At 39.6% G+C, this 19,695-nt stretch overlaps 1 protein-coding gene across 4 annotated transcripts in view; it reads left to right on the forward strand.

Moving 5' to 3' along the window:
- Ac78C (adenylyl cyclase 78C) overlaps nucleotides 1–19,695 on the forward strand; it is a 202,605-nt gene that overhangs the window by 172,570 nt on the left and 10,340 nt on the right. For all 4 annotated transcript variants that reach the window (XM_067788196.1, XM_067788199.1, XM_067788198.1 and 1 more), the window contains 5 exons: nucleotides 625–1,210; nucleotides 8,354–8,443; nucleotides 8,537–8,676; nucleotides 8,747–8,901; nucleotides 17,908–18,806. In XM_067788196.1, the coding sequence (XP_067644297.1) occupies nucleotides 625–1,210; nucleotides 8,354–8,443; nucleotides 8,537–8,676; nucleotides 8,747–8,901; nucleotides 17,908–18,806 (1,870 nt within the window). The remainder of the gene's footprint in view (nucleotides 1–624; nucleotides 1,211–8,353; nucleotides 8,444–8,536; nucleotides 8,677–8,746; nucleotides 8,902–17,907; nucleotides 18,807–19,695) is intronic.

Consider the following 19,695-nt stretch of genomic DNA (forward strand, 5'->3'; position numbering starts at 1 on the left):
GTTTTACCCGAACTTATAATTTCCTATATGTTGATTGGACCAAATTTTTTATGAAAATGTTTGCTGGGTTGGAGCTGTTTTGGTCGATATGTATAAAGAAAAAACCAAGAGTTTTTACTTTTCTCTTCTATGCATTTCGACGCATCCGCGTCATCATCAGGAAGTCTATTTATTTCAAACAAAACAACATGAAAATACAAAAGTAATCATTATTTTCAATAAACATTACAAATTCAACATTAAAACAATAACTCACAATAATTTAATTAGTTGTACAAACACAATAATATCACAGGACAATCGACACATTCATTTTTCTTATTTTCTATTTTTGTTTTTATCATTTTTTATTATTGCTGTATAAGCGCTATTTGTATTGTCAATGTCTTCTTTAAAATTCATGACATTCGTCATATGTTGTTGGATGCGGAGACTTTCCAGTGTCATCCTCCTTTTGCATCTTCTCTCAACATCTAAAATTTTTGCGTTCCCAAAATCAGCTACCTACTTGTTATTACTTTACTTTCCTACTTGTTATTAAATATTTATACTCGTTCAATATACTAACATTTAAACATTGTTTTATGTACTTTCTTTCTCTTTCCTATTTTGTATCCTTTTCAGACCGAAACGACGCTTTGGCACGCGCAGCAGTCAACATTTGGCCAACAACAATGCGACTGGCGGCAGTGATGCAAGCTCACCCAGTGTTGTCACAACGCCAGCCAGCATCGGTTCCAAATCTATAGCAACCACAGCGGGTGTAGTAGCAACACATCAACCGCAACAACAACAACATGAACGACAGGAAAGACAACAACCACCAACATATCTACCACTCACTCCACTGCCAACATACGCTGCTGTACAAAAGAAAAATATATCATTGAACTCATTGCCCAATGTAATGGAAGGTGTACCGCTGGGTAATGGCACATGTTTGGGTGATGGCATTAATGGGCCGAGTAACATTTCTGTTGTTGGTGGTGGTGCTGTAGCTATCACCGTTGCTGGTAATTCAGCTGGCTTATCAACTGTCTCTTCACCAACAACATTGACAGCGCCAACAGTGGTCGATCAGCCGCCACCACTGAAATTGAATGGTACGACAGTTAGTGCACAAACTGTGATGAGTACCTCTGACCAAAAAGCTTTAATTATAGAGGATGAAGCGACCACTGAATGGACACCGGAAATTCCATTTAAAAATGTACGTACAAGGACGCATAATTAGTTTTACGTATTGTTTGTAGGGTGCAAGCGTATGCTTAAGTGCATACAGTGATGGCCATGCATAAAATATCAGAATTTTATTTACGAACGATGATTAATGAGGAAATGTTACGTATTTTTACTTCCTGTATACTATTATTAACTCATTTTTTACATTAATGGCTGGTTTTTCTCTAGTCAACTTTAACTGGAGTTTATACTCGCACTGAAAAACCTGGCCTAAGCCCGCATGTTTCAGTACAAAAGTGGTATTATTAAAATCGTAGAAACTTAAATTTTGGAAGTTGGGAATAAACTTTCGTTAGATGCTCCATGGATAGTGATAGTTAAAAAACTCTCCGAATTTGGATATTTTGTAGACAAGTTTAAAGTAATTACCCATTAATCTAGAGACCTGAAACTTTTAATATAGATTTAGCCTAATCAAAATGCAATATTAAGGCTAGCAAATTCTTTTTCCAGATAGGAGGTCAAGATACTAAGAGTTCTTTGAAAAATATTCAGAACAGCAGGAATCTTGAGATAGATTTTTCAGTTACTAAGTTGAGAGCGCCGAAGAAGGTTTAATTATGAGCTTTACGCAGACATCAACATGGTTCAGTAAATTAAAAAAACGCGGCGGCTACGATGGCTAGGCCATGTTATGCGAATGAGAGATGACGCTTCGCCTATGAAAGAATTTTTATCCGAACTCGCCTATGAAAGCAGAGAAAGAGGACGATCTCCACTCCGCTGGAAGGATCAGGTGGAAAACGACTTAAACACCGGATTACACAACCTGTCACAAAAATTTTCGCATGTGGAAACACGGATCATTATATCTGAAAAAAATCCTGCGCAAGTGTGGAATTATGTATCAATTTTTGAGATAGTGTCCACTGAGTTACAAACTTTAAAAAATTCAGCTTAGTGGCGCACGGATCGGAATCATTAGGAAATTCTTACGAAATGATTCAGAACCTCTTGCAGTGCAATACGAATCTCTAAAAGTTTGGCTGCGTCTCTGATTAAGACATTTTAAGTAAACGAACTGAACTGGAAAGCCACAGACTTTAAACCACACCGCAGTTCAAGATGCAAGATGAGGGTAAACAGTTTTCCTAAGGTACTACGCGAATCGAGAAAATTAGAACATTTCTCCAAGGTAGTCAATCTTCTCGCTAAGCTAGAAATTTTGTTTAGTTTCATGGAAGGAGTGCCTAAATGCTTTATGCACTTAGAGGGATATTTTAAGCCTCAATTCCAGACTCTCCTAGTAACTCCCTTCTTTCCCCTTAAACTTAACCTCCCACGGCAGCCGAAATTCTTCTTGCGTGGCACCGCACTTAGATTAACTTCGGGAACGGGTGCGCGTTACGTGAGTTCCATTGGTCCTATCACGATAATAAACTAGGCAACCATCTTCTCGTTTCATGGCAAGTATATGTCTCATATATGTGCTCACCGTATTTCATCTGTCGCTTTGACAGGTTATTGATGGCACTACCCGGGGATATGTCGCAACGTGTCACATCCACCAGCGTATATCGTCTTATATATGTCTTTGGGCCGTTTTTGTTTTCCATTAATCTACTCAGACTGATTGTTTTGTACGCATCCCTATCGCGGGTTACTCGCATGTGCTCTAAGAAGATTGGCTTACTGTCTAGCTTCACCCTTAGCCATTCCATTGAAATACGTGTTTCCATTTGCTGGCCCCTAAATGCTATGTAAATGATAGTGGAATCCACTTCTTTGTACGGATGACGATCTCCGCTTTTGCTGTTGCCAGCTGAAGACTGTGATCAGCAATCCATCTATTTACACTGTGCATGATTAGGTTAAGTTTAAGCTGTGTCAGCTTGAAGCTTCGCGCTATTACGTCAGCTGCCACGTCATCTGTCAAAGAATGTACTTTGTAGCAAGCCCAATAAAGGAAGACTGGCGTGTGTAATATTGCAGAAATGCGAAACCTGGCCTGCTCGGCCTGTACTTAAATATATAAAATAAATTCATGGCGCGATAGTCTCCGAAGAGATTTTAGACCGAGCTTCTCTTCCAATTTGCGTCATGCTCCTTTAAATTTGTTCTACAAATAGGTGGCACGGAACCTACATGTTTTCTGCCGACTCCGAGCGATATCTGCAAGGCAGATGAACTTTCACTGAGAAGCTTTTCATGGTAGATATACACTCGGAATGTTTGCCAAATCAAAGCCGAGGGGCGACCCCATTTAGAAAAACTTTCTACTAGTTGAAAAAACTTATTTCTAAAATTTGTATATTGCTTTGCCTGGGGAGTGAACCCAGGATCTTCCGTGTGGTAGCCGGAGTACGCTACCACCATACCACGGCGGCTGCCAGCACGTAACTAAGTGCCCTGAAAAAGCGGTACAATGCCTAGGAAAGTGTAAACTTTAATTTGTAAAACAGATCCGACAGTCATCTTGTGATACACTATTTATTAAGTTCCCAGGGAGCTACAAGCTAGGTACATGGAGCATGAACTAGATGACGAAGCAATATAAGAACGAATTCCTCTAAGTTGCCAAACTGGTGTCCTATTTCAGGTTGCACTAATGAGAAAAAAACATAAATGGTTCATAAAAACAGCATAAAATTTCACAACGTTTGTTTTAAAGTTTTAACAATATTTTCAAATAAACCAAACATAAACTATAAACATATTTACACACATATGTATGTATATAAACTCTTGTTCAGAATTTTAAATTCTATTGAAAACGCTTACCACATTTTTGCATACTCGCGGGTTTTTAAAGTTTTCACCACTTACATTAAATAAACATACATCATCTAGCTTCAAAACTTTAGCGAAGTTAGTTTTACGTGACCGACAGTGTAGTAATTAAGCGCAGTATGTAAACGGTATTTATGTTTAATGGATTTGTGTTAGGATTTGGTCGTATATAGCGAAACGTTCTACCCATACTCACGTCCAGCAATGTCAACAAAATTGGCTTAAAAAACCATAGAACTAAGCTCCGTGAGTAAGCGCTTGCATTTTTGGGTTTTAAGTGTTGCTTGCGAAGTTTCTATAGAAAATTAGAATGACTAATTAATTTTCGTTTTGACTTCAGTCCATCAAAATACTTGCAGAGTGGATGTAAGCAAATTAGTTGGTTGCATATTGAAACCTTTTTTCGAAATTTTTTTGGGAATTTGGATGTGTGAAAAATCCTTGAACTCGACACAATGTAACGTCGATGTCGGTCTCACCAAGGCAAAGTTTGAATTATGTTAGGATAGACTTAATTAACAGATTTTTATAATTCAACTAAACTATATTTACAACCTAGTCTCTAACAAGTAAATAATACACATGCTTAACAAGCTCTAAGTCATTTTGTTGCAAGGTTTTATTTGGAATATTAGGATTTGATGGAATAAATATTACTTCTTACTTAAGCATATAAGCATACACCTAAAAAAGGTACTGTGGCGAATTTTGGCATCTCTAAGCTGTTAGTAAATAAAGGCACCACAACAAAACTATTAAAACAAGCTACACTTGTATACATGAACACATCAATTATCATTTATACGCATGCATAGAAGGCGACGAAGAGATAACTCACTCACACACATGTAGTCATCAGCAGAAGTTGTTACTCACACATACACACGCATACAGCTCAATTACCAAGCAGGAGATACAACAGTGCTAGAAGCCGAAACGTCTAGACCTTAATAGCAATACGCGGACGAGGCAACAGAGAGTATAAAAGCAGCGCATGCTGAGGAATGATGAATCAGTTTTGATTTAAACACGCTATTGGTTGTGAAGTATAATTGTGAAGTACTACTCCCAAAGTAATCCAAATAAAGACCAGTTTACAATACTGAATATTGGATTGATTTATTCAACAGTTTAGCGATCCGAACGTTAGCAGAATGTGCATAAATACCAGAAATTGTTACAGTATATATGCGTTTGTGTTAGTGTCATTTATGATCTTCCAAAATCCGCCAACATATTCATGAAATTTTAAAGGTTGGTTAGTGTGGCAGCCGCTGTGGTGCGATGATTGGGACTGGGATCATCATCATCAACATAAGCAATTTTGGCCGTTTCGTAACAAGTAACGCCAGCTATCCCTGTTTCGCGATAACTGAGGCTCATTGAGAGCACCAAAGGAGGTGAAGTCATCCTCCACACGCCTCTCTCAACTCAGTGGAGGTCTCCCCTCTTCTCTGCTTACAACCTGCAGTGTCGACTGCAATACTGTCTTGGGCGGAGAGTCTTTGTACATTCACATAACATTATATAGCCAGCGGATCCTTTGGAATTTTATTCGCTGTACTATCTTCATATCTGCGAAAATAGTATACAGCTTATCAAACCCCTTCTCGACACTCGGAGCCAAGACAAGAAATGTTTTTTCCCGAACACTCCCATAGTCACACATCAGGATGGATATGATCGTGACGAATTGTTGAACATGAGTTTTGTTCGCCGCAAGAGGATTTTACTTTTCAATGACCTATTAAGTCCAAAGTAGCACTTGTTCGCAAGAATTGCTCTCCGTTTCAATTCTAAGTTGACATGCTTTTGCTGTGAATGCTGGTCCCCAGATACGTGCGGTCCTTCACAGTCTCGACTTTATATCCTGGGACCAAGGCTCGAGAAAAGCACATCAATTAAAACCAAAAATTTCTTCTAAGCCGGGGTTTTCTTCGACAGTCGTTATGCAAACACTCCGAGCATATAGATATATATAAATGCAGATGTAGATGTAGAAGAAGATGTCGATGCATACAGGTGTAGATATACATGTAGATGTTGCTATAGATGTAGACATAGATGTGAATAAATGGAATACTCCACTTACCACAGATGATAGAGCTAAGCTTTACAATGATGGTTTCCATACGTTTGCTTTTGTGACTCAATCAAGTGAGAACGGTTGTACAGATTTAGGTGAAATTTTGCACACAGATAGCCAATAGTCTTAAGGGATCTACTAATTTTTTGTTTTCTTTTTGCAAGGAGGGTCCTGTGGTCCCAGGAAACATTAGCTTTTAAATCGTTTCTTAAGCGTTTTGTGACTCAATCATGCCAAGGCCGGTGAACGAGGTTTGATGAAATGTGGCACAGTATTAGCCAATTGAGTGTATCTCAGGCAATATTTTTTGGGAAGCGAAGGCGGAGGCATCCTACACCTCCACGAAATAGTAACTTTTTAATTCACTGTTTTACATTTAAGTATTATGCCCTTGACTAGTAATATTAAGTATATGGGCCATTTAAATGGGGGAATTACAATTTTGGAGAAGTTTGCAAGTACACTCCGGCGCCCTGTCTACGTGCACTTGACCTTGACGAATAGTATTTGATATCTTGGTCATACAGTTAGAATTTTAAGCGATTTTGGAAAAGTGGGCATACAGAACAGAAGATAAAGTAATTTTGATAAAGTTGGCAGTGACGCGCTTCCTTATCCTCACACAGCATCTTGAAACCTTTTTCTAAAACGCCACTGCAGCTAATCACCTCATAACAATAATATTTGTTATATTGAGCCCATTCATAGGAGTCTAACAATTTTGAAGGAATTAAGGGTGGAAGCCCTCCCCTTCCTGAACTGCTTTTATAAATCGTCATAGGTCTGGGTCTATTTGACCTCAGCTAAAGATATTTGACACTAGGTCTAGAAATTTTGGAAAAATAAACAGTGAAACCACACTTTTTGGACTTTTTCAGGTTCTTGGTTATTTTCTGAATAATATCGTAATCGGTGTCAGACAATTTTGGTAATTCAACCTGATAACTTCGGGATTGTTTAGAGACAATTTCGAAACTGTTTCGAATCGTTTTGGAATTGTTTTTGAAGCTAATTCTGTGCTGTTTAAGAATCATATCGACACGATTTCGGGACCGTTCTCCTTTAAAGTGGGGTTCAACTTTCAGGATATTTCAATATCATTTAAAAAAGGAAGCCAATAGATTCCGTTCCAGCGCAATTGACTCACATTAAAAGGTTATATATATCTCCACATGATTGCCGTCTATACAAATTTCGAAAATTAGGCAGTTTTCGGAATAGTTGCAGGATTATTCGGGACAATTTCGGGATTATTGCAGTACTTTCTTTGGATTATTTCGGGACATTTCGTCGCCATCCCGGATCATGTCAAGACTATTTTGTTTTCGTTTCAAGATTATTTTGAAATATTTTCCTCATTGCTTTATGGAACTTTTCTATTTCTTGGGTCATTCCGGGAATGTTTCTTGATGACTTCAGTACTATCACTGTTTCATTTTTTAAAGTTTTCTTTTGCAACCAATTGTGATCATTTTATATTTACTTCTGGGTTATTTATCGATTGTTTGCGCTAATATTTCGGGATCATTTCGGGACTGTTACAACATAAATTTTTAAACTATTTTGGAAATGTTTTAAGAATCATTTCGGGGCTATATGTGTGTATGTTTTATTTTTTTCGTTCGGACAGAGCCTCGGGTAAAGACTACACCTTTTTCCAGTTTTAGTTCGGAAAGTTGCAATTTAAGTTCAGAGAGTTGCAGTAGAAACTCAGAATTTTCAATTTAAGTTCAGAAAATTACAATTGAAGCTCAGAATATTAAAATTTAAGGTTAGAATTTCTAATTGTAGTTCAGAAAATTACAATTGAAGTTCAAAAAATTATAATTGAATTTCATTAAAAAATTCTAAACTTCAATTGAAAATTCTGAACTTCAATTGTAATTTTCCTGTAATTTCTGAGCTTCAGCTGCAACTTCTTGAACTTAAATTTAAAAAGGTGTAGTGTTAGATATTTTTTAAATTATAAAAGATTTCAACTCACAACTGTTGTAATCTGAATAAAATGGAAGCTTCGAACAATTTTTAAAACAAATTAGCGAAAAACTTAGTTTTTCTTGGTGAGATCTTTGTTGCGCCAATATTCTCAATACGCATACTTCTCCATTCATTTGAAATTTCAAACCGATTAGTAAAAGGCACAAAAAAGACACAAAGTTCTTAATTCTGCGCGTTTCGTTCTTATACCTACCTCAAGGCTCTTCTATATTAAATAAACCGTATAACAATTACTGCTTTCGATGAAGAAAGGTATTGAACGAACCAAAATTACGTTTCCTCTATATCTCATTCTAGCTCAATTCGCCACAGGAAGGCTTAAATCGAAGTGATTCCATAATGGGAGATAAAAACCAAGATTTATCTATGACTGCATTGGATGAAGAGGTATGTATACATTTCTATTACTTATGTAAAAGAGTTTAAACATTTTATGTGTTCATATCGAACTGTTTTGGTTTAATTTATATTGTTCTCCAGATTGATGATTTCATAGAACAAAATATACAAATTAATTCCAATAAGGAAATTCGACGAGAGTACCTGAATACATGGACCTTAAAGTTTAAAGATCGCAGTCAAGAACAAAAATTTTGTCAATTACGCGAGGATATGTTTAGGTAGGTTAGGTTTTAAAAATTATTCCAAACAAAAATTTGGTTTACGTATTTTTGTCTCTTCTCTTTTTAGATCGAATATGTTGTGTATTTTTATCATTTGGCTATTCATTGTTATGTGCCAAGTCATTATAATACCACGTTGTACAAAATTAATTATTTGTCTTGTGGTAGGAACAATCTTTCTAACATTTGCTTCTGTTCTAGTTATGGCAGAGGAGTTTTCAAGTAAGTAAAATATAAAGAATTACAAGTAACATCACAGCATAGCTGTGTTCCAACTTAAGGAGGGAGAAAAGCCTGTTTTAAAGGCTGGACCAAAAAATAGTCCGAAGTAAAATCTTTGTATGCCCATGTGGTGTCGGTACCTACACTGAACGAAAGCTAGGCTTCTTTCATGAAAAAGCACTAAAAATATGAGTCGGTCGAAGTGATCGCCCCATAAAGACTTCATATAGACTGAATGTTTCGAACGTCCTGTCAAGTTAGCCAGAAAAAAAAACAACAAAAACAAGTAAGGAAGGCTAAGTTCGGGTGTAACCGAACATTACATACTCAGTTGAGAGCTATGGAGACAAAATAAGGAAAATCACCATGTAGGAAAATGAACCTAGGGTAACCTTGGAATGTGGTTGTATGACATGTGTATCAAATGGAAGGTATTAAAGAGTATTTTAAGAGAGAGTAGGCCATAGTTCTATGGATGGACGCCATTTAGGAATATCGCCATAAAGGTGGACCAGGGCTGACTCTAGAATTTGTTTGTACGATATGGGTATCAAATGAAAGGTGTTACTGAGCATTTTAAGAGGGAGTGGGCCTTAGGTCTATCGGTGGACGCCCTTTCGAGATATCGCCATTAAGGTGGACCAGGGGTGACTCTAGAATGTGTTTGTACGATATGGGTATCAAATGAAAGGTGGTAATGGGTATTTTAAAAGGGAATGGGCTTTAGTTCTATAGGTGAACGCCTTTTCGAGAAATCGCCATAAAGGTGGACCAGGGGTGACTCTAGAATATGTTTGTACGATATGGGTATCAAAGGAAAGCTGTTAATGAGTATTTTGAAAAGGAGTGATCCTTAGTCCATAGGTGGCCGCCGTTTCGAGATATCGCCATAAAGGTGGACCAGGGGTGTCTCTAGAATGTGTTTGTACGATATGGGAATCAAATGAAAGGTGTTACTGAGCATTTTAAGAGGGAGTGGGCATTAGGTCTATAGGTGGACGCCTTTTCGAGATATTGCCATTAGGGTGGGCCAGGGGTGACTCTAGAATGTTTGTACGATATGGGTATAAAACGAAAAGTGTTACTGAGCATTTTAAGAGGGAGTGGGCAATAGGTCTATAGGTGGACGCCTTTTCGAAATGTCGCCATTAGGGTGGGCCAGGGGTGACTCTAGAATGTGTTTGTATGATATGGGTATCAAATGAAAGATGGTAATGAGTATCTTAAAAGGGAGTAATCCTTAGTTCTATAGGTGGACGCCTTTTCGATATATCGCCATAAAGGTGGACCAAGGGTGACTCTAGAATGTTTGTACGATATGGGTATCAAACGAAAGGTGTTACTGAGCATTTTAAGAGGGAGTGGGCATTAGGTCTATAAGTGGACGCCTTTTCGAGATATCGTCATTAGGGTGGGCCAGGGGTGACTCTAGAATGTGTTTGTACGATATGGGTATCAAACGAAAGGTGTTACTGAGCATTTTAAGAGGGAGTGGGCATTAGGTCTATAGGTGGACGTCTTTTCGAGATATCGCCATTAGTGTGGGCCAGGGGTGACTCTATAATGTTTGTGCGATATGGGTATCAAACGAAAGGTGTTACTGAGCATTTTAAGAGGGAGTGGGCATTAGGTCTATAGGTGGACGCCTTTTCGAGATATCGCCATTAGGGTGGGCCAGGGGTGACTCTAGAATGTGTTTGTACGATATGGGTATCAAATGAAAGGTGGTAATGAGTATTTTAAAAGGGAGTAATCCTTAGTTCTATATGTGGACGCCTTTTCGAGATATCGCCATAAAGGTGGACCAAGGGTGACTCTAGAATGTTTGTACGATATGGTTATCAAACGAAAGGTGTTACTGAGCATTTTAAGAGGGAGTGGGCATTAGGTCTATAGGTGGACGCCTTTTCGAGATATCGCCATAAAGGTGGACCAAGGGTGAGTCTAGAATGTTTGTACGATATGGGTATAAAACGAAAGGTGTGACTGAGCATTTTAAGAGGGAGTGGGCATTAGGTCTATAGGTGGACGCCTTTTCGAGATATCGCCATTAGGGTGGGCCAGGGGGACTCTAGAATGTTTGTACGATATGGGTATCAAACGAAATGTGTTACTGAGCATTTTAAGAGGGAGTGGCCATTAGGTCTATAGGTGGCCTTTTCGAGACATCGCCAATAGGGTGGGCCAGGGGTGACTCTAGAATGTTTGTACGATATGGGTATCAAACGAAAGGTGTTACTGAGCATTTTAAGAGGGAGTGGACATTAGGTCTATAGGTGGACGCCTTTTCGAGATATCGCCATTAGGGTGGGCCAGAGGTGACTCTAGAATGTTTGTACGATATGGGTATCAAACGAAAGGTGTTACTGAGCATTTTAAGAGGGAGTGGGCATTAGGTCTAAAGGTGGACGCCTTTTCGAGATATCGCCATTAGGGTGGGCCAGGGGTGACTCTAGAATGTGTTTGTACGATATGGATATCAAATTAAAGGTATTAATAAGGGTTTTAAAAGCGAGTGGCCCTTAGATGTATATGTGAAGGTGTTCTCGCGATATCGACCAAAATGTGGACCAGGTGATCCAGAAAATCATCTGTCGGGTACTGCTAATTTATTTATATATGCAATACCACTAACAGTATTCCTGCCAAGATTCCAAGGGCTGTTGATTTTGCCTTGTAGAACTTTTTCATTTTCTTCTACTTAATATGGTAGGTGTCACACCCATTTTACAAAATTTTTTCCAAAGTTATATTTTGCGTCAATAAACCAATCCAGTTACCATGTTTCATCCCTTTTTTCGTATTTGGTATAGAATTATGGCATTTTTTTCATTTTTCGTAATTTTCGATATCGATAAAGTGGGCGTGGTTATGGTCGGATTTCGGCTATTTTTTATACCGAGATAAAGTGAGTTCAGATAAGTAGGTGGGCTAAGTTTAGTAAAGATATATCGGTTTTTGCTCAAGTTATTGTGTTAACAGCCGAGCGGAAGGACAGACGGTGGACTGTGTATAAAAACTGGGCGTGGCTTCCACCGATTTCGGCCATTTTCACAGAGAACAGTTACCGTCATAGAATCTATGTACCTACCAAATTTGAGAAGGATTGGTAAATTTTTGTTCGACTTATGGCATTAAAAGTATTCTTGACAAACTAAATGAAAATGGGCGGAGCCACGCCCATTTTGAAATTTTCTTTTATTTTTGTATTTTGTTGCATCATATCATTACAGGAGTTGAATTTTGACTTAATTTACTTATATACAGTAAAGATATTAAATTTTTTGTTAAAATTTGAATTAAAAAATTTTTTTTTTTAAAAAGTGGGCGTGTTCTTCATCCAATTTTGCTAATTTTTATTTAGCACATATATAGTAATAGTAGCAGCGTTCCTGCCAAATTTCATCATGATATCTTCAACGACTGCCAAATTACAGCTTGCAAAACTTTTAAATTACCTTCTTGTAAAAGTAGGCGGTGCCACGCCCATTGTCCAAAATCTTACTAATTTTCTATTCTGCGTCATAACGTCAACCCATCTGCCAAGTTTCATCGCTTTAATTGCCTTTGGCAATGAATTATCGCATTTTTTCGGTTTTTCGAAATTTTCGATATCGAAAAAGTGGGCGTGGTTATAGTCCGATATCGTTCATTTTAAATAGCGATCTGAGATGAGTGCCCAGGAATCTACATACCAAATTTCATCAAGATAGCTCAAAATTTACTCAAGTTATCGTGTTAACGGACGGACGGACGGACGGACGGACGGACGGACGGACGGACGGACATGGCTCAATCAAATTTTTTTTCGATCCTGATTATTTTGATATATGGAAGTGTATATCTATCTCGATTCCTTTATATATGTACAACCAACCGTTATCCAATCAAACTTAATATACTCTGTGAGCTCTGCTCAACTGAGTATAAAAACTGTGATAATGGTACCAAAAATCGTATACAACTTTCAGTTCATGGGCTCAGTAGGGATACCGCGCAGTAATAACAAAACTTTGTATCATTCTACACTATTTCATTTTGTAAATGAGAAAGTGTTACTTGAAATAAAAGAAAAGTCAACTGTAAATGAAAAAAAAAATTAAAAAATTAAAAAAAAATTTTAATAAAAGAAAAGTCAACTGTAAATGAAAAACCGTCATATGGAAATAAGAATAGTTACTTGTAAATGAGAAAGCATCAGTTGGAAATAAGATTTGTAAATTGTAAATTTGAAAGCGACAAATGTAAATGCGAAAACGTAATATGAAAATAAGAATAGTCAACTTTAAATGCGAAAGCGTTACTTCGATATGAAAAGAGTCATTTGTAAATGATAGAGCGTCAAATGATTGTATTTTCATTTGACGCTTCATTTTTCTTTGAGATTAGTCAGATGGAAATGAGAAAGCGTCATATGGAAATCAGATTAGTCAATTATAAATGCGAATGCGTCATTTGGAAATGAGAAAAGTCAATTTTAAATGAGAAAACGTAATTGCTAATGCGTTATATGGAAATGAAAGTAGTCAAGTGAAAATGAGAAAGGATAAACTATATATGGGAAAGCGCCACTTGTAATTGCAAGAGGTTCGTACATTCAATTATTCGGCGCGATATCAATGGCTGGAGTTTCACCAAACAGCCGACATAGGGTCCGTTGAGCATGAGCGCATGCGCTACTTCAGTAAGGTCAGTTTGTCAACGATCGAAATACTTAGTAGGCGAACGATTTCAATGACTTGGTTTTGGTGGACCATGCCATTCGAGAATGGAGCGTTACTTACTTAATTGGCGCTTAACCGTCTAAACGGTTATGGCCGTCCAACAAGGCGCGCCAGTCGCTCCTTCGCTCCGCCAACCGGCGCCAATTGGTCACACCAAGGGAGTTTAAAGCATTTTCCACCTGATCCTTCCAACGGAGTGGGGGCCGCCCTCTACCTCTGCTTCCATAGGCGGGTTCCGATAGAAACACTTTCTTGGCCGGAGCATAATCTTTCATTCGCATAACATGGCCTAGCTTGCGCAGCCGCTGCATTTTAATTCGCTGGACTATGTTGATGTCTGCATATAGCTCGTACAGCTCATCATTAAATCTTCTTCGGTACTCGCCATCGCCAACGCGTAGAGGTCCATAAATCTTTCGAAGAACTTTTCTCTCGAACACTCCCTCATCTGCTGTTGTCATGGTCCATGCTTCTACCCCATATAGCAGGACGGGTACGATAAGTGACTTGTAGAGTATGATTTTCGTTCGCCGAGAGAGGACTTTACTTTTCAATTGCCTACCTAGTCCAAAGTAGCATTTATTGACAAGATTGATTCTTCGCTGGATTTAAGTGCTGATGTTGTTGCTAGTGTTGATGCTGGTTCCCAATGGTTGCCAAGGCGCGTATGCGCTGACTCTTTGCTGGATGACAGCAGGTACTTCGTTTTGTCCTCATTCACCTTCAAACCCAAATTTACCGCATATTTTTCCAGTTTGGAGTAAGCAGAACTAACAGCACGGGTGTTTAGGCCGATGATATCAATGTCATCAGCATATGCCAGTAATTGCACGCTTTTATAGTATATTGTTCCAGTGCAGTTAAGTTCTGCAGCTAGTATAATTTTCTCCAGCATCAAATTAAAGAAATCGCACTATAGGGAGTCACCCTGTCTGAAACCTCGTTTATTTTCGAATGGCTCGGAGAGGTCCTTCCCAATTCTGACTGAGCTGATGGTGTTGCTCAACGTCATTTTGCACAGCCGTATAAGTTTTGCGGGGAAACCAAATTCAGACATAACGGCATATAGGCAGCTCCTTTTCGTGCTGTCGAAGGCGGCTTTAAAGTCGACGAAGAGGTGATGTATGTCAATTCTCTTTTCACGGGTATTTTCCAAGATTTGGCGCATTGTGAAAATCTGGTCGATGGTAGATTTACCAGGTCTGAAGCCGCACTGATAAGGTCCAATCAGCCTGTTCACGGTGGGCTTCAATCTTTCGCACAATACACTTGAAAGAACCTTATATGCGATATTAAGAAGGCTGATTCCATGACAGTTGGTACATTCTGCAGTATCCCCCTTCTTGTGGACTGGGCAAAGAACACTTAGATTCCAACCGTCGGGCATGCACTCGTCCGCCCATATTTTGCTAAGAAGCTGCTGCATGCGCCTTACCAACTCCTCGCCGCCGTACTTGAATAGCTCCGCGGGCAATTCATCAGCGCCCACGGCCTTGTTGTTTTTCAATCTGGTTGTTGCTATTCTAACTTCGTCATAATCGGGCGGGGGGACATATATTCCATCATCATCGATTGCGGGATAGGGTTCTTCATCTCTGCGCGGTGAATTGCTGCCTCCATTTAGGAGAGCAGAGAAGTATTCTCTCCATAATCTAAGCACTCTCTGGTCATCAGTTACAAGGTCGCCGTTTTCATTCCTACAGGAGTTTGCCGCGGTCTTAAAACCTTCCGTCTGTCGCCGTATTTTTTCCTGGTGGCTAGCAGCTCAAGCTCCACGCACTCACGCCTTTCTGCTTCTGCTTTTTTCTTCCTGAAAAGGCGTCTCGCTTCCCTTTTCAACTCACGATAGCGTTCACACACTTCTCTTGTCGCGCTCGCTTTTAACGTAGCCCTGTAGGCAGCGTCTTTTCTTTCGGTTGCAACGCGGCATTCTTCATCGTACCAGTTGTTTTTTCGTGGCCGCCGGTAACCAATTTTTTCCTCGGCGGCAGTACGAAGTGCTTTGGAGATATGCTCCCACTGCTCCTGTATTCCTTCAGGATGAGTTGTGCTCTCAGAGAGCAGGTGTGAGAGTCGAGTTGCGAAATCATTGGCAGTCTGTTGTGATTGAAGCTTTCGACGTCTAGCTTTCCTTGTGCTTTTTGTTCCTTGGTTCGGGTGCGTATTTTGGCTGCAACGAGATAATGGTCCGAATCGATGTTAGGTCCTCGGATCGTGCGCACATCTAAAACACTGGAGGCATGCCGTCCATCAATCACAACGTGATCGATCTAATTGCGAGTATTTCGATCAGGAGACAGCCATGTAGCTTGTTGTATCTTTTTATGCATGAACCTCGTGGATATGACCATGTTTCGATCACCGGCAAAGTCAATCAGCCTCAGTCCGTTAGGAGAAGTTTCATTGTGTAGGCTGAACTTTCCGACTGTAGGGCCAAAAACACCTTCTTTGCCCACCCTGGCGTTAAAGTCGCCGAGCACGACTTTTATATCATGACGGGGGCAGCGCGCGTATGTGCGTTCTAATTGTTCATAAAAAGTGTCTTTCACCTCATCGTCTTTCTCCTCTGTCGGCGCATGGGCGCAGATGAATGATATATTAAAAAATTTTGCTTTTATTCGGATAGCGGCGAGACTCTCGTCCACAGGCGTTAACGCCAGCACTTGGCGACAAAGTCTCTCTCCCACCACGAATCCGACGCCGAAACTGCGCTTATTCGTATGGCCACTCCAGTAGATGTCACAATTTTTGATCTTCTTTCTTCCTTGCTTCGTCCAACGCATTTCTTGGATGGCGGTGATGTCAGATTTTGCTTTGACGAGGACATCAACCAGCCGGGCATCTGCACCAATCCCAATCAGGGAGCGGACGTTCCAGGTGCATGCCCTCAATTCATTGTCCTTCAAACGTTTGCCATGGTCGTCATCAATAGAGAGTGTATTTATCCGAGGCTTGTTGTTATATTTCATTGGAGTATGGTTTTACGTGGCGGGTCCCAAACCCAGCGCACAACCCGCTCAGCGGGGGTGTAAATATTACTTGCACGTGTATATAGCAAGCCGCTTGCTCCAAGACAGACGCCCGCTTGCAGCCGCACCTAGAGGTGTACAGACGCTGCCGATGAGATCTCCCCCGGCTAGCCCTTAAACCGATTATGTCAGAGTGGCCTAGCCAGGTTGTCGCCTTCTCACATTAGCTCACCGCTAAACGGATGCTTAGCGGCTACCCAGAGGCTACTTGGCAGCAAGCGACCGGCAGTAGTGAGCTGCTTGAACCGCATGCAAAAGAATCGCACTGGCCTTTCCCAGGTGAATGGCGGTCAGAAGCTTTCCCCACTTTCGTGGACTTCTACACACGGCTCCAGGGACGCGTTATCATACCACTGAGAAACGTATGTTGGATGTAGATTACCAACTGCAGGAGAATGCGCGAGAGCATTCCAGTATTCAACGTGGTTCCATGGAAATGTTCTCTCATTCCAAGATATGTCAGTCGGAACATATTCAATTTTCCATGAATTGTTATTATCCTTAGAGGATAGAGGGAAAGGTGTGTATTTCCTAACGAAAAGTTATGGTTTGTTAACGAAAAGTTGTCGATTTGTTACCGTTTTTTTGTCGATAAGTATTCCGTTTGGTATTGAAAATTTTTCGATATTTTTTCAATAATGAGTCGATAACTTTTCGTGCAAATTGATATTTTTCGATAACAAACCGATAACTTTTCGATAATAAATCGATAATTTTTCGATAAAAAACCAAAAACAAGTCGGCGATTCGCCCATAGTAAACCAATGTCAAAATTGTTCAAAAATAGTTCCGAAAACATCGCCAAATAGTCACTAATATACATATAGACACGAACTTTGCGGATTTCCTGATAATTATCGACCTTCCACTAGTGTTCGAATCGCTGTTATGCCAACATTCGCCACAATATATTCAATAATGAAATCTTCTCGAAATGGCTTCCGAATGATCCCAAGCTGATTGCTAAATAATCCCGAAATAGTAATGCAAATAGTCCCGAAATGTTCCCAGCACATCTCATTGAGAATGGCCTTTTTTGTTCTTGTAAATCACTTTTTATCCGCGAAGAAGATCTAGTTATGTATGCAACATCGTAGGAATTTTTTGCTGGGAAATTGGCAGACTCTTCTGAACCAAACTAATACAAGGATAGCTCAAAGGCGCAAAGTTCAGTGAACTTTAGTTGGAATCATTGTTCTTTAGATAACTCCAAATACACTTCAAAGTATTTCCTCCCATATCTAATTTCACAGATTTGCCACTTTATCTAAAAGAGAACTCAGCCAAACTAGTACATCAACGGCGAAGACGAACATTCTTCATATGTATTGTTATTGTAATGATGTCCGTGCTAAGTGCAATTGGTTTAGTACTTTGCCCTGATTCCACATACGCCTTCGACAGCACCGAAAACAATGCCAATAGAACTTCGAATAGTCACTTAACAAATAAGAGTGCCAGAAGCAACAACAACAACACTCTCACTGCTATCTTAGCAAATTCCAATGAAAAAGAAATTAAATTGAATGTCTATCTATCGGCAACAATACATCACAACATAACGATAAATGCAGCAAATGGTACAATTGTCGATACATTCATCACAGACAATTTAACTGGAGCAGCAACAGCACCAGCTGGCGATCTTGTACGTCAAAGTATTGTTAATGCGTTAAATCTAACACAAGCACCAATAAATCTTTTAAATGGAACGAGTAGCAGTGCTTTGGATTCGAATGAGCAACCTTTACGTAATGCAGCGCTCATCAATGGCAACAACTACAACGACGACAACGACAACGGGAATATATTAAGGCTGGAATTGCTTGCCTCACTTAATAGCTCCTCGGTACAGATGCAGCAAACTGAAGTGAGTTCTTGTTCACATCCGGAATATATCATTTTCACTTGGGTTCTGTGTCTGGTTTCATTGGCGACGGCACTGAAGCTTTATTATCTAATTAAAACTTTCATGGCTATGGCAATGGTCGGTTGTTATATAGCTCTTATACTGACAGTCTTTCCGACGCTCTATTCACCGACTGCGGCAATTTTCGAATATCGAAATATGGTTATGCCGATGGATGCACAAATGTTGATATTGTTGTTCTCATTTTTGGTTATGGTTGGATATCATGCGCGTCTTGTAGAGGTAAGTAGCACCTTTATAAGTATTTCCACTATTTGTTTGCATTAATGGGTTCATTTGTGGAGAGTTCATCAAATTTAATTCTTTCAGACCATTTACCAAGTTCCCCTCCCTCTCTTCACCGGAAATGTGTTTCCCTATAGCATCTCAAATTGTATTGTCGAGCCCACCTACGCGTGGGGGGCCATGTTTCAAATATGAATGGATAAGTGCAAATATTTAGCTGGCAAAATTCTACTAATCTCAATTTTCTTACGGAAGGAGGAGTAAGAATCACATAGGGTTTGACGAAGTCATTATATGCTATGTTTGTACTTCCCAGCCGGCCTAACCATTGTCATTGACTTGTCCTATTGCGGCCTCTGCTGTAGTTTTAATTTCCGTTTAGGCTTGAAAGCTCACGAATCGAGTTGAGACAGAAGGAAATATTGCTTGGGCGTTGGTTCAATATTAGAACTGAGAATATGGTTTTTGTTTGAGTGGGGACGACATATTCATTCTGGGAACTTCCCACGTGGAGAGACTGTATCCATTGTGAATGCCTTCAGAGAGTGCCAGGTAACGGCGCATTCGCCCAACCAGATAACTTCCTAGTAGTCCTCAACGAACCACTTGCTTTCTCCGAAGAAATTAAGTAGGATCGAATGATCCACTTTTCCAACCTCTGCCAGACTGTGCGCCTAGAAATCTGAATAATTTTGATTTCAGTCCTGGATATCGGCAGAGAAAGCGATGAATCAAATCCTATTTCTCTTCATTCTGACAACTTCTGCAAAGTTACCATGTTGCGCCACCTTCGGAGCAACGTTGCTATAGCTCAATGACAAATGATGATACCCGTCAGTACCCTTACTACAGATTTGTTTACGTTGAGAACAAACCTAGTTGTTTT

This window comes from Eurosta solidaginis, chromosome 5 (genome assembly GCF_040869045.1).
Source record: "Eurosta solidaginis isolate ZX-2024a chromosome 5, ASM4086904v1, whole genome shotgun sequence".
Classification (NCBI taxonomy): Eukaryota; Metazoa; Arthropoda; class Insecta; order Diptera; family Tephritidae; genus Eurosta; species Eurosta solidaginis.